At 43.1% G+C, this 15,051-nt stretch overlaps 2 protein-coding genes across 5 annotated transcripts in view; one reads left to right on the forward strand and one right to left on the reverse strand.

The window, feature by feature from the left end:
* Positions 1-1,939: 1,939 nt before the first annotated feature.
* Positions 1,940-10,103, reverse strand: cybc1 (cytochrome b-245 chaperone 1). Of its 3 annotated transcripts, none has more exons than XM_069930331.1 (7): positions 10,017-10,103; positions 4,973-5,123; positions 4,597-4,638; positions 3,780-3,853; positions 3,604-3,700; positions 2,855-2,999; positions 1,940-2,270 (listed from the first exon to the last, which is right to left on the reverse strand). In XM_069930331.1, exons 2-7 carry the CDS (start codon positions 5,058-5,060, stop codon positions 2,159-2,161), a joined length of 558 nt encoding a protein of 185 aa, XP_069786432.1. In that variant the 5' UTR covers positions 5,061-5,123; positions 10,017-10,103; the 3' UTR covers positions 1,940-2,158. The 3 variants fall into 3 exon arrangements, with proteins under 3 accessions (XP_069786432.1, XP_069786431.1, XP_069786433.1); XM_069930330.1 differs by lacking the exon at positions 10,017-10,103 and adding an exon at positions 8,954-9,425; XM_069930332.1 differs by lacking the exon at positions 10,017-10,103 and adding an exon at positions 8,852-8,934.
* Positions 8,968-15,051, forward strand: part of narf (nuclear prelamin A recognition factor) — a 48,631-nt gene continuing 42,547 nt past the window's right edge. Inside the window, exons 1-2 of one of the 2 annotated variants that reach the window (XM_069930329.1) lie at positions 8,968-9,438; positions 9,811-9,908. In XM_069930329.1, the coding sequence (XP_069786430.1) occupies positions 9,882-9,908 (27 nt within the window). In that variant the 5' untranslated portion in view covers positions 8,968-9,438; positions 9,811-9,881. The remainder of the gene's footprint in view (positions 9,439-9,810; positions 9,909-15,051) is intronic. The other variant, XM_069930327.1, reaches the window with a different exon arrangement.

A 15,051-nucleotide genomic window follows, 5' to 3' on the forward strand; every position in this document is an offset into this window, starting at 1 on the left:
GCTTTATTCCGACTTTTAATTGCAAAGACAGTGCAAGTACAATGCAATGAAGGCATGAAGATAGCACTTTCCATTTGGCTTGTGATATGTTGCATTTTCTGAATCATGAATTTAAGATTACTTCTTGCAAGTGTTGGTCTGAGGTTCTTGTGTGGTCCCAGATTATCATACTGTTCCTTGTTTCAGTCAGAAGTTAAATCTGTTTTTGTCGGATCCATCTATTCTCCTGTCGTGAAATTCTTTCACCTTGTTGCTCTAGCAATTCAAAAGGAGCAAATAGCAAGCATGGCAAATTTATTTCTTGAATGCACACCTTTATAGTCTGTAAAGTGGTCCACAATTAAGTCCTTTCAGTGCATCTTTATCATTTACAGAATGCCAGTTTCCTCTGATGGTCATGTTTTTGGCTGGATTGTGACCTTTAAATGCCCCTTCCACAACTAATCTGCGCAGAGACAGTAACTGTACATGAGGATATTTCAGAGAAGTGCAGGCAAAATATTGCAGTAATTCCAAAAAAAACAGCCAGATCTATAGCGAATGTATGTAAATTGTTGGAAAATTCTACACAACTAAATACCCCTGTCGTCTCTTCCCCTACCTGTTTACTCCACCTCTCTTACCTTAATTTTTACCTTCACCCCCACCCCCCCCCCCACACTAATATCTCCCCTTTCCTTTGACTTAAGAAAGGACCCCAACCTGAAAAGTTGACTGTTTCTCTCCATGGAGGCTGCATGACCTGTTGGGTCCCTCCAGCTGCTCATTGTTTGCCATGAAAATACAGCGCAGCAATAATACGATTTTTTTAAAGTTGGGAGAGATGCCTGTGTAGAAATTATGAATCTATTAGCACAATGTCATCCTCACATCACTAGGAGGCGTACTAATGTACATACACATAGCGATAAAATGTGCCCGCTTTTAATGTATATGCAGCCAAGCACCCTGAAAATGTGTTCAAATTTTCTATGTATGTCATTGGATCAAGCCATTTGTAGTTAAATAGACATGCAAGTGCCATAGCAAGGATCTTTTGAATGTTTGCATGTGGAAGGAAATGGGAATACCCAATTGTCAAAGGGGGAACATGTGACTTTCTGCATCTCCATTGTGCTGCCTTATTGAACTGTAAAAATCAAACTTAAATACCAAACATGTGTCTTCATGTCAATTCTCTGAGGCTGTTATTTCTTACAGTTTGCACTCTTTATCATTCAGGGACTCTCTTACCACCGTAATTGGGATTGAAGGACTGTAGTATTTCAAAATGGACACAAGTCAGAATTTTGCTCATGTGCATGGAGCACCGAAGTCTTAAAACCAACTATAACGGGGATATAGGGTATGTAAGAGACAAAATGTGCATACTTACCTTGTTAGTTGGCGTCCCAGGGTCCACAGATAATGATACCCCAGATTGGATCTTTCCTCGATAATGGACACTGTTTGACCTGCTGAGCTTCTCCAGCATGCAAATTTAGTAGCCCAAGAGCAATGCTAGGCCACCAAAGCCCACGTGTGGAACTGCTGCTGTCCCTACCACAGGAAGCAGTACCTGCCTGGTGTCCAGTCGGGGCTATGGCGCACATTCTCCCCAGGCCCAACTTCCTAGCACTTAACTCGAGTGCGTGCGCCAACCAAACTCCAATACGTGAACTCTCCACACATGCACCCAGGAATCCAGATGGCTGCATCCAGCCTATGGACCCCAGGACGCCAACTAACAAGTATGCACATTTTGTCTCTTACGTGCCCAGTATCCCTGTTGTAGTTTGTCAAATACAACAGAAACGGCGTAAATTTTTAATTTTTTTCTTCTCTATATCTTTTAAAAATTCGGACGTATGTGTAGATGGACATAAGTCACATAGGTTGCAAGTCAGGAGTACCTATACACTGAATTAAAGCAACAAACTGTCAAAGCAAGTTGTCCATATTAGCAACAATAGAATTAAAAATTTATTTTGCCAAGAAATAGGTTTGCTCTATTGCAGGTTGTTAAATATGAGACACTCATGGATCACTGTGCAGTTTCTTAATTTTTGTGTTTATACATTTTTAATGTTTCACAACACTGTCAGATGCTAAAAGCCTTTGGTTGTGTTCTTAATGTCCATGAAAGCTTTCTGCCTTTTATCTTCAGTTGTTTTCATTGTCACTGCCAGTTACCATCACTGCTGTCTGGAGATAGTTCTTGTTTCTCATCAGGAGCAGATTTGTTCAGGTTTAGGAATGTAATTATTATTTCTGCAATGGCACCAACATCACTGAGAAGAAGAAAATTATAATAAATTAAAAATGCAAAATTTGTGTCGAATGGTACATTTGGAGCAGCAACACAAGCCCAGCCAACTGATCTTTGCAACACCTCCCTGAAAACCATATTCTTGTAATCAACACGTCTTCTTTTCAGTTGACTGGAAAATGGGGACAGACATTCGTCACTTTCTGGGACAATGAATACAAGTTGGGCATAACGTTTACAGAGTTCATATGGGCTTGAAGAAACTTCATTCAGAGTTCATTATGTGAGGGAAAAAAGGGAGAACTCTGGAAGGGGAATGAGCTGAAGGATTGCTCACAAAATAAATCCCCAACATTGAAAGATTAAATGGCAGGGATGCTATTCATTGTCAATATTACCATGAAACCTTCAGCAATTATGGAGTTTTTTGTGCATGCTTACATTTTGTGGAAAATAATTTGATGAACAAAAGTGAGTAGTTCAGCAAGGAGGTGTGAAATTGTATCAATATAAACCTTTTTTTTAATTTCTCCAACACGAAATTAGTGTCACTTGGATTAATAAAGTTCACGATCCATAATGTCTTAAGAAACATGAAGAGTTTACCTTTGATTGCTTAGCACTGCACTTTGAGTCAGGGGATGTGAAAACCCAGTTGCAAATCTCAGTACTATAACATAACCTTTGCCCAAATAACGGATTCTTTCTTCCTCTACAGACACATCACGAATATGATGAAGCTGTGCCACAACTGTAAATAGAGGCTGTGAGTCAATGAAATAGAACTTACCAAAAAAGTACAAAATTATGGGGCTAAATTTATTTTGAATATGATAACGGGGGGGGGGGGGGGGGGGGTGGCTCAAGTTGTGTTAAGGTGATGTCTGCTGTGAAAGTTTGCATGAAGGTGTTCATCTCTATATTAAGGACCCAATTTTTGTTTTAACCTTTCCTCAATATTTTAGATAGTTTAAAAAATATGAATACAACTTCTTGCAAAGCATATGAACTAAACACAATTAACAAAAAGAGCAGTTAATTCCTCCACCTCAATATATTTTTAAGATCAAGTCCAACACGGTTAGTGCAGCAGTTAGCACAACCCAATTACAGCGCCAGTGACCGGGGTTTGAATCCGGCACAGTCTAAGAAGTTGATACGTTCCCGTGGATTTTCTCTGGGGGCTCTGGTTTCCAGGGGTGTGAGTCAATTGAGTGTAATTGGGCGGCACGGGCTTGTGGGCTGATAGGGCTTGTTATTATGCCGTATGTTTGAAATTCTATCATGACATTCAAAGAATTTTTCACTAAAGTTGAAAAGCTGTTTGAAGTAAGAGATACCAGTTAGTTCCTCACCTTGCTCTTGACTGCTACTCCACATGGTCAATATTCTTGTATAAAGGTTAAAGTTTTTAAGAATTACAGTTCCTTTAACCTTGTCAAACATAACTTCCTGAAAACCAGAAAAGGTATCAGCTTTAAATAAATAGAAAAGCTTAAGGCAAACTTTAAATAGACAAGTACTTTCCTACCTCCCAGTCTTCCAAGTTTTGTATGGCCACAAAAAAGCACCCAGCCACATAGAACAATTTCCATGCCCAACTGTCTGCAAATAATAAATATACATTTATTTGATGTTCTTATCTTTCATAAATAATCTTAATTGCATTGATGACAGTAAGTAATGTTTTGCACAACTATATTTCCTATCCAGTCTATTTGTCTGGAACTCACACCTGCTATCAACAATGCAGCATCACAGAGATCAATGTTAATCCAGGTCCAGATTATCCATTAATTTAATATTCCTATTAATTGTGTACCCATGATGAAATAGAACAAAGTTCAAAAATTTTTTTAACCCACAGACTTATTGGACACCTATTTTGCACAAAAACTTTATACTTGGGCATAACAATTTTGACGATATAAAAACATTTGGGTGGTGATTTTGCTGGGTCTATATCTAACCACAAAATCACACAGACACATCAAACCTCAGGAAATTAGACATGTCAAAGCACATATGTCCAATATTCTATTTGAATTGATGGGCCAGAAGATCCTTCAATACTCATTTCTCTTCAGTATTCATTCCTACATTTTACTCGACTCTCATATTAAATCTATAATTTAACAACCAACAAAAAACTTCAGAAAAAATTGCGCATCAATCTAAGCTAATATATTACACTTATCTCTGATATCCATCTTTTATTCCTGTGAACTGATTTTTTTTTAGATTCCTGTTGACCTTAAAAAAATTGCAAATATTTGTTTTCCCAATTTCAAAGTACAACAATCAGAACAATATCCAATGAGTGTAGATTCTGTTTTTTTTTTTCTTACCTGTACTGTAGTAGGCAGCTGCTAAACCAACAGAACCAATTCCTGTAGAAGAGAAAATGTATTTAATTGATCATTATTCCCTAATGGTGCCCTTATGGGGTTAATCTCAACTGTTGCTATAGTCTGAAACAATTATTTTAATTGTTGAAACATGTCAAAAGCACTCCATTCAATTAATTAATTCATAATTAATCCCATATAATCTTTAGTATTCACCTGAAACACTAAATGCGGCAGATACGAATGTACACTCAGAAGATAACTTTCAGTAAGTGCCTTTAGACTACAATAACATTGAATTTAAACCTACATTCTAAGGGTTTGAAATGAGAATGCTACAATCTGAATCAAGCTGATTTGATTACTATTCTCTTACCAACTAACACAGACCAGGATCTAATACCCGGAGACCTTGTAAGACGTAGGGCTGAATTTGTTTTCTCCTCTACAATCATGTATGCCATTCTGATGACCAATAATACTCAATATAGAATGCAAGTTTCTTAAGTGATGGCTTTTAAATGGATCTGTAATAGAAATACAAAATAACAGCATAAGACATCATTGGAAATAAGATGCAGCAAAAAGCATTTGCAAGTATGATAGGGCGTCCCACTGATAACAACAGTCTCTTTTGGCACTCGCATCAGATAATCCAATAGATATTGGATTTAGAGAGGTGAGTGGTATGTGCTTTCAGTATATCATTTTGCAGCATCCATGCCAATAAATCCAGACTTAAAATGTTATCATCTTAGGGGAAAATCAATGCATCAACACATCATTATGTTCTCAAAAATAATACTTTACATCTCTGAAATTCACATTTATACATTTTGTATGCAGCCACTGATAGATTTAAAAACTGCATTATCGAGTCATATGTTTTAATGACAAAATCATCTTACTTTCGCTTAGAAAAACTATTGTACAGCTCTTTACAGAAGCACCAAAAGATCAATGGGACATTGTTTTCTGACAAATACAGAAAATCTACTTTCCTTCCTATAACTGTCAATCTACTGAGCATTGACTTCCTAACTTTTCTATTAGACGTCCCTGAGTTTTTTTGTTCTCTGTTGTTTCACTGTCTCTTTCTTCCTGGCCCAATTATATAAAATGTCACCAACTCACAGTCGTATGTGTTCAAAGATCTGTACATCTCTTATTTTTATTCTTTATCTCCTGAAAAAACATGCACGTGGCCTATTTTAAGAACTGCTTTTTGACCTCGCTGTATCCAGTTAAATTGCAGTGCACTCAACCTGGAAATTCATTCATCCAGCTCACTTTCGAATGCTCCACATCACCACAAGCAGTGAATTCCAGATCTTTCCCACTTGTGTCACTTGTGGGACTTGCTTCCATTTTCAGCCCCCAAATTCTTAGCCATTCTGTGAGCTTTCTGCTCTGCCCACACACTTCATCATTTGAAATACTGCTACCTCTTGGAACCTTCCAAGGAAAACTACCAAAGTTTCTCTAATTGATTGGCATAATTTGTCCTTTCGAAAATCTCTTCTGAACCTTCACTAAAATATTTGCATTTTTCCTGAAGTGTTATGCCAAGGATTGAACACAATACACCAGCTATTGCCAATCAGTTATTCAAAGGTTTATCACAATTTCCTTGATCTTGTACTCTGTGCTTGGGTGCCAGTACACCTTTTTTTTTCCCTCAAACTGCCTTGATATTTTTCAAACAAGGTATGCACCTATGTTCCTAGATATATCTTATACCAAAACGGTGCCCTCTTATTTTTGTTCTCATTCTTCCATACGATATATAACGCTGCATTTCCTCTGTCACGTGTTCATTTATTTCACGAGCCTATCGAAAGGTCCTCAAAAGTCTATTGCTATCCTTTGAATTGAATACAGCAGCAGGTTTTGAGTCAACTGCACGCAAGTCGAAGTATTAATTAGAGCGATATGAAAACAGTGGGACTGGGAGTGACTCCTTGGGAATTCCACTGGATACTTCCTTCAGCCCAAAAGACCACTGTTCTTCCAATTTATTGTTCCTATCTATTATCCAAACTTGTATCCATGTTATTCCTGCCCTTTAATTCCAAGGACTTCAACCTTATTGACAAGCCCATTTGAGAGCAGTTTATCAAACAACTTCTGGAAGACTGCTCAATCAAACTTCAATCGTCCAACATTCCGTTGTTTGCAAATCCTGATGGTCTGGCAACAGGCTTACTCACGAGTCCAGAATCTGAGCCAGAGTCCAAGTGGGATATGTGGTCAAACCTGGGAGTCCAGGTTGTGTCCAGGGCCATGGGACAGGTGTGCATTGGAGTTCAGAATACCAGGGATCAGGAACAGACATCATTTTGTGGTTGGTGTGTTGGTCTATTTCCCGTTCACTTTAAACTCACGAGCTCAATTAGAAATAGTATCCTGTCCAATAAATGTGAACAAACTGCAACACAGGGAGAGAAAAAAAATCCATAAAGTGCAAAAGTGAGAGTCCTTAAATGAATCTTTGATTGAGGTTGTTGTTGAGGAGTCTAATGGTGAAGGGGCAACAGCTGTTCCTGAATTGGGTGGTCCGAGTCTGGTGTGAAATAAAATCGGTTTGAGTGTTAATGCATTCAGTAATTTGTAAAATCTGCCAAGTTCCAAGGGTGCCAGATTATTGGAATTTTAACACGCCAACCACCTCCACCACACTTTTCTCATGAACACTCTCTGATAAACCAGCTTTAATACCTCCAAGATTGTTCCAAGATGACCATCATTTCTCGTGATCCCCTTGTTCTGTCCATCCAGCACAGTGGTGCCACGACGGTCTCACAGCTTCAGTTCCCCAGGTTCAATCCTGACCTCTGGCCGATGGCGTTTGCTTGCTCTCCCTGTGACTGTGCATTGACCCGAAGTGCTCTGAGTTCTTACCCCAGGCTGGGAAGTGGAGCTCGATTGGCGAATTGGCCATCGTCGCCCCTCCTATCAGTGATAGAAATACGGGGGCATCTCGTGGGAATGCCGGAAGAGTCGAACGAGTCTAAAATGGGTGCTCAATGATTTAGCACGGAGTCGGTGCTCTGAAGGTCTGTTCTTTGCCCCAGGCCTCGGTGACTCTGGTCTCTCGTGCAGTTCCTTCTTGTCCTGAGAACCAGAACCAACCATTTATTCGCTCAACTGCATGGTCAATCGCAGGGTCTGCAGACTTTCTTGTTCCGCCCCATTATCTCAACTGCATGGCCTTTTGCTCGCCCTCTTCCATCCAACCACAACCTTTTGTCATATGATGTCAGCCTGGAGTTTCTTTCATTTCTCCTGTATAAAGTATTTCAAGATCCTTTATAATTTTACAAGGACTGAACTATTCAGAGACAAAGCTGTGGCATTTCCTGACTCTACTCCCAAAGGAAAGTATCTCATTCTCTCCACCAAACCTTTCCCGATGGACCAATTAGGCGACCCTTCACTCGTGTCACGCCCAACTCTGAGAGCTCGAATTTTTGACTTTAACCTTGGAATTTGTCCGAAATAAAACTTCTCACACATGAGTCTCTTTAAAACTGATGACACGACAAGCTTTATTTACAAGTCTGCAGAGTTGGACTCAACTGGCTTCTCACCAGTCAAGCCCCGATACATACAGTGCATTGATTTTTATACCTTTTTTGCTTGTCCTTCCCCTCCTCTTTAACACTGTTTTAATTGGTTAGTTTTTGCAAAATCATTCTAAGTACACTTGCATTTGTAATGATCATGTTAGTCAAGTCCACTACGAACTCTGCACACACTAAATTCTGTTTTTCACCCCTTTAACAATCTTTGGCTCCTACATGTCTCTTTGTGACCCTGAAAGATCTCTGTCTGTTATAACATTGTCCAGCTGAACTTTTATGGTAAGCTCCCCGTCTATTCTGGCTTCCCCTTTTATGATTAATCATCACATTTTAACTTAAGCCATTTTAACCTAAATTCTATATATATAACAGAATTCAGCTGGTCTGCCAAGACCCGTGAATGCTCGACAAGTCATTTATCCTTCCTTCTAATCCTCCTTCTTGGATGCCCGTCTCGCGTTCGCGTTGAACGGTCTGCGACCATTCTGTTCGCCGCGTCGTGGCTCCAAAGAGGTTTCGCAGTCGTCGCACGATCGTGCTCGAGACACGACCGGGGAGGACGTGGGCTCGGGGCAGCTGGTCAATGCGTGAGAGCTGAGCGTTTGCCCAGCCCGAACTCGAGCGACCCCAGTGATGGCCGAGTGTGTTGGAAGTGAGACGTGAGCCCTCGCCTCTCTGCGTCGAGACGGCCCGAGGGTTCCCGCTCTTCTCCTTTCCCTCGGGCTCCGCCCCGGTCATTTCTCTCCTCCGCGCAGTTTCCACTCGATTTGCACCTTTGCAAGACGAGGTTTCGCGCCGGAACCAGAAGAAGGAGCGGCCACTGGAGCCGAGAGGCACCTGGAGGGGAAGAACCCGTTCCAAGTGCCCCCTTGATCTTTGCTCGTTACCGCCCGGTCCGCTGCTCTTCTCCTTGAACCCAGAGAGTCGCCGGCCGCCAAGGGGAGGAGCTTTCGCCAGGACTCCTTCCTCTTCCCTTCTGCCGGAGACTGGGCTCCGCCTCCGCCAGCCGCTTGTGCGATGAGAAGGCGTCGCTGCCGAAGCAAGGAGGGAAGCCGGTCGCACCGTGTGGGGCCGGAGAGGTGCCGGCAGAACGGCTTCGGGCGACGGGATTGGAGCGCGTTGATTGGCAGCCGCCGAAGGTGAACCCAAAGGCTGGGGATGGCGAGCTGGGCAGGTGTGCCCGCGTCGGAGAGCAGCGCATTGGGAGGCTGATGCGCTCCACGTCGGCGCTGCCTCCCAGAGACGTGCCGTGAATCAGGTTCGCAATGTCCGGAGCCAGGAGGCGGCTCCGCTCCGGCTCAGTGACGGGGCGTGTTTGCGGCAGGCGGGCGGACGGGCGGGGGGGGGGGTCTTGAATGCCTGGGTTCGCCGCCTGTCCCTGCCTCCCTCTCCCGACCCGAGCGCACGAGCCGGCGCCTGGAACAGTGCCCCCCCCCCCCCCCCCCCCCCGCGGAGCCAAGGGACGATCCCGGACGGGTTTGGCTCTTGCTGTCGTGGACCAATCTTCCTTGATCGGTCGGCAGATGCGACGGGAGCCTTGGACCGCTTGTCTGAGCTGGCGTGAGGGAGAGACGTTCAGCGCCGAGCCTGGCGTCTCCTCAACTTCAAAGCAGCCTCTTTGTGTTACTAGGCTGCTCGAATTCGAACTGCAAGGGCAACTCCGGAGCTCGACATTCTTGGGCAAAAGAACAGGGAGACGACATGAAGTGTGATCAATGCACGAAGAACGTAAGTAAAGCTCCTGGCTTTGTCCTTGCTGTATTTCTGCAATCCCCCTGTCTCTCTGGGGCTTTTCAGGGAGACCAAGCTTCTCCGTCTCGGCACCACTGCACTGACCCCCAATCAAGGTCCGAAGGCCAGTGCACAGCCGAAGCCGCTCCAGCTTCCAGCCGCCCCGGGCTCCACCTCCTTCAGAAAAGGAACGCCACTGAAAGCGCGTGCAAGTGGAGCGGACCCTCCCTCCCCTCCCCTCCCTCCCCTCCCTCCCCTCCCCTCCCTCCCCTCCAGCTCAAATCTGAAAGTGTGTCCAGATACAGGACAAGAGCCACTGTGATTGGTCTCGAAAGGCTCATTACCCCCTTGATCTGAGTCATGGCTAACTTGTTTTGTCCTTTTGGGAGGGAGGGCATGTCGATTTCTCACTTGCCGGCACGTGGGTTGTGTTAGAGATAGAGAACTTAGGTTCAAATGGCTCAAGTTAAAATGTGATGATTAATCCTAAAAAGGGAAGCCAGAACGGACAGGGAGCTTACTAGCAGCCAAGGACAAAAAGTTCAGCTGGATATGTTTTTTTTTTAAACCTATCTTTTCATGGTCATAGTGAGAGACATGCAGGAGACAAAAGATTGATAAGAAGGGTGAGAAACAGAATTTAGTGTGTGTAGAGTTCGCAGCGTACGTAACGAACGCGATCATTAAAAATGCAGTTGTACTTAGAATGCTTTTGCAATACTAACCAATTAAAACAGTATTAATAAGAAGGGGAAGGGCAAACAACAAGGGTATAAAAATCAATGCACTGTATGTATCGGGGCTCAACTGCTGAGAAGCCAGTTGAGTCCAACTCTGCAGACTTGTAAATAAAGCTTGTCGTGTCATCAGTTTTAAAGAGACTCATGTGTGAGAAGTTTTATTTCGGACAGGTTGGACGTCACGAGGGCACCCCTGGCCCTCCCTCCCGGCCCGCCCCGCCCTCCCTCCCTCCCTCCAGAAGACAGCTCCCAACTCTCGCTGGATCCGCAGATGAGGCCGTCACCAGAACAAGTACATTCACCTTTTTTTTCCCCTTGAGCTGGCTTTCATGCGGGATTGCACCATAAAAAGGCCAGCTGTCTTCAACCCATCATCGCGTGGGTCGGTTTGTAACAAGCTGAATGAGATTCAGGTTGATGATCAGAGCCCTGTGACAGATCACGTGGTTGTCTCGAGGATACCTCGTGTGGCCATCGAGTGTGTGGTTGCGCACAGTCGAAGAGTGTATCGGCCAGGTTTCGGGGAAATAAAAAATTGGGGCAGGTTTTTTAGTGGAGGTCACATACCAAACAGATCTTATTGAAAATACTGGCGCTCAGCTCATGTCAGTGCCTAGAGTCTTTGCAAAAGTTTTGGAGTGTGCCCAAGAGACTTCACTCATGGATTGTTGTTTACAAGAAGGCAACAGATGAAAGAACTCGTCGGAGCCGCAGACTGGGCGGAGTGGAACTTGCTGTTCTAGGAGGGTCATGTGGTTTTGCAAGTCAAACAGGTTTTCTCTCAGAAGGAGAGAGAGGGAGATCAGTTGTGCAGTTTTACAGTCAGCAGCAGCAGCTGGGACTGGAGCAGGACAAGCTGGCAAGCTTGTGGAAAACCCCACTTGGAAGATGGGTCGCGAGGGCTTAGTTCAGCCCTGGTGGCTCATGCATGAGGAGAGGACTGGCTGTTTAATGTTTCACTTGAAATAAGAGAAACAAAAAGCAACTCTGGAGTGACCTGAAAGCAAGAGGTTATCATCTGGAGAACCCTGAAGGGGAAAGTTTCGCCAGCAAGTCACGGAAGTGACTGACGGAAGTACATCAGTTGTGGATGTCCCGGAACAACAAATCTCTCTCTGAAAACTGACAAGAACCTTCCCGAGTGGTAACCATTCACCTTTCGAGCACCAAAGCCTGGTGAATTTTATAAATGTTCAATTCTGTGCCCAGTATAAGAGTGGCCTGCAACCAGTGAACTTGGAGGAATGAGAAGTGAGATTGGACTGTGAATCAATGAACTTTTCTGAACTTGCACACACCTTACAGGCACGTGCGCTTCGAATTAGAAGGAGGTTAAGTTAGGTGAGTGAAGTCAAGAGTGATAAGTTAAAGTGTGACTCTGTTTTCATGTTTAAAGATAGTTAAAAGCAACTTTTGTTTAAATAACCATAGGTCTTAGTGAAGATCTATTGCTGCTGGGTTTTGAGGCCACTGGGCTCGTAACAGTACACACACGACATCACATACAATCTTGAGATTCCTTTTTCTAACCCTAACCCTAACCCAATTACCACGAATTGGTACAGAGCGCGGACATGAAAACAGATAATAGAAGTGGAAACAGATAACACATGTAAACAACCTATAATGGAGAGAGATCAAAGAAGATCAATCAATAGATTAGATTCAACTTTATTGTCATTGTGCCAGTAAAATACAAAGCCAATGAAATATAATAAGCATCAAGTCAGAAGTTAAAAAATAGTACTGCCTACTGATACAGATTTCTCTGTTGTGTACGAGGTGGCGACAGCAAGCCGGGTTTCTACAAATATGTAAGTAGCAAAAGGAAAGTGAGAGACAAAATTGGTCCAAAAGAGAATCAGAAAGGACAAATGTGTGTGGAGCCAAAAGAGATGGGGGAGGTCTTGAACAATTTCTTTTCCTCAGTACTGACTGAGGAGAAGGATATTGAACTGTGCAGGGTAAAGGAAGCAAAGGGGGTATATATGGAGGCTAGAGTGATTAAGAAAGAGGTAGTACTGGAGCTTTTGAAACATATAAAGGTGGATAAGTCTCCAGGACCTGACAGGATTTTCCCCAGGACCTTGAGAGAAGTTAGTGAGGAAATAGTGGAGGATCCGGCAGTGATTTTTCATTAGAGACGGGTATCGTGCCGGAGGATTGGCGTGTTGCGCGTGTGGTTCCTTTGTTTAAAAAGGGTTCGAGGAGCAAGCCTAGCAATTATCGGCCTTTAAGTTTGACAAATATGGTAGGTAAATTGATGGAAAGCTTCCTTAGAGATAGTATATGGAGGGAGAGGGTCTGATCGGGGACACTCAACACAGATTCGTGCGTGTAAGGTCGTGTTTGACCAATCTTGTTGAATTTTTTGAAGAGGTGACTAGGAATATTCATGAGGGTAGAGCAATGGATGTTGTCTATATGGACTTCAGTAAACCCTTCGATAAGATTCCGCATGGGAGGTTAGTTAGGAAGGCTAAGTCCTTGGGAATTGATTTGGTGATAGTCAAATGGATTCGACAGTGGCTGGAAGGAAGGTGCCAGAGGGCAGTAGAAGATAATTGTTTGTCAGATAGAGGCCGGTGACAAGCGGTGTACCTCAGGGTTCGATATTGGGACTGTTGCTGTTTGTCATATATATGAATAATCTGGAGGATGGGGCAGTAAATTGGATTAGTAACTATGTAGATGAAACTAAAATAGGGGGGAATTATGGATGATGAAGAGGGTTTTCAAAGATTGCAGAGGGATTTAAACTGCTTAGAGGAGTGGGCAGAAAGATGGTAGATGGAGTTTAATGCTGATAAGTGTGAGGTGCTTCATTTTGGAAAGAATAATCAAAGCAAGACATATGTGGTCAATGGGAGGGCGTTGAAGTATGCAGTGGAGCAGAAAGATCTAGGAATAACAGTGCATTGTTCCCTGAAGGTTGGAGCACATGTGGATAGGGTGGTGACCAAGGCCTTTAGTAGTCTTGCCGATATAAATCAGTGCATAGAATCTAGGAGTTGGGAAGTAATGATGAAACTGTACAAGGCATTGGGGAGGCCAAATTTAGAGAACTGTCTGCAGTTGTGGTCACCGATTTATAGGAAGGATTTTAACAAGATAGAGAGAGTGCAGAGAATATTTACAAAAATGTTGCCAGGGTTTCAGCATCTGGAATACAAGGAAAGATTGAGCAAATTAGGTCTTTATTCCTTGGAATAAGGCTGAGAGGAGATTTGATAGAGGTGTTTAAGATAATGAGAGGGATAGATAGAGTTGATGTGGAAAGGCTTTTCCCATTGAGAGTAGGAGAGATGGATACAAGAGGTCATGGGTTGAGAGTTGACGGGCAAAGGTTTGGGAGTAACATGAGGGGGAACTTCTTTACTCAGAGAGTGGTTACTGTGTGAAATGGGCTTCCGGGAAAGGTGGTGGAGGCAGGGCCATTTTTGTCATTTAAGAAAGATTTGGATAAGTATATGGATGGGAGTGGGATGGAGGGAAATGGGCAGAGTGCTGGTAAGTGATCAGTGCGCTCTAGAAGGGCCAAATTGGCCTGTTTCCGTGCTGTAATTGTTATATGGTTTATATGGTATTGGCCTATGTGCTGTGTGGTTTTGTGTTGACAAGTGACAGTTTGCCTTAGAGAGCCATGGTGAAGGTGGACTGCTGAGAGAGTGGGAGACAGACTGAGCGTGTGCAGAAAATGATCTAAAAATTTCTGGATTTGGACGATAAACCACCACTGGGGTGGTGCTGTGGAGTAGAGGGAAGAAGGCCCAGAGCACCATGGTCCGGAGGACAGTTTAGAATGTTGGGATTTCTAAAAGGATGAACATTCTGAAGGCAGCCAAAAGGATCCGGGCCAAGCCCGTTGTTCCTCTCTCTGCAGCAACACAAGACAACTTTGAATTTTGTGCTCTCTCTGAAAGATCTTTTGGCTTCAGTTTACCAAACAAACTGAATTTTGTTTATGACCTTTGCTTCAGTTGAGATCGAAGTTGTGTGAGTTTTGTGTCTTAAGTTTTTCTGTGGGCTGGTTGGAAATATAACTTGGACTTTAATTACATATATGATTCTTCGGCTGAGGAATTTATTAGTTTTACACAGTTATAGGAATTTGCATAGTCACCAGTGGGCATTGTTATAAAAGGGGGTATTTTGCATTCAAGTTTGAAGGTGAATTTTTGTTAATAATGTAATTTTTCCTTTTTATCCCTGTGTGATATGCCTTTTTTGTGGTTGCTGGTTTCATCTTATAACACTACAAAGAACTACATGCAAATAAAAACAAGTGCATTCAGCAAGCAAACAATTCTATAAGTACGATCAGTACAATGTGAGCGCAGGACCAATCAGCGCTGGGATTTCGGATTCAGCAGGGGCACAGCCTCAGGAAAAATGCTCTT

Source organism: Narcine bancroftii, chromosome 3 (assembly GCF_036971445.1).
Source record: "Narcine bancroftii isolate sNarBan1 chromosome 3, sNarBan1.hap1, whole genome shotgun sequence".
In the NCBI taxonomy this organism is placed as follows: domain Eukaryota; kingdom Metazoa; phylum Chordata; class Chondrichthyes; order Torpediniformes; family Narcinidae; genus Narcine; species Narcine bancroftii.

What these genes read in the sequence shown, in the direction of transcription:
- cybc1 (XM_069930331.1), bottom strand. Translation starts at nt 5,060, where the DNA reads ATGGCATACATGATTGTAGAGGAGAAAACAAATTCAGCCCTACGTCTT. An exon ending in ATCCTGGTCTGTGTTAGTTG is followed by an intron (nt 4,639 to 4,972) that starts GTAAGAGAATAG and finishes TCTCTTCTACAG; the next exon opens with GAATTGGTTCTGTTGGTTTA. An exon ending in GCAGTGCTAAGCAATCAAAG is followed by an intron (nt 2,271 to 2,854) that starts GTAAACTCTTCA and finishes TCTTCTTCTCAG; the next exon opens with TGATGTTGGTGCCATTGCAG.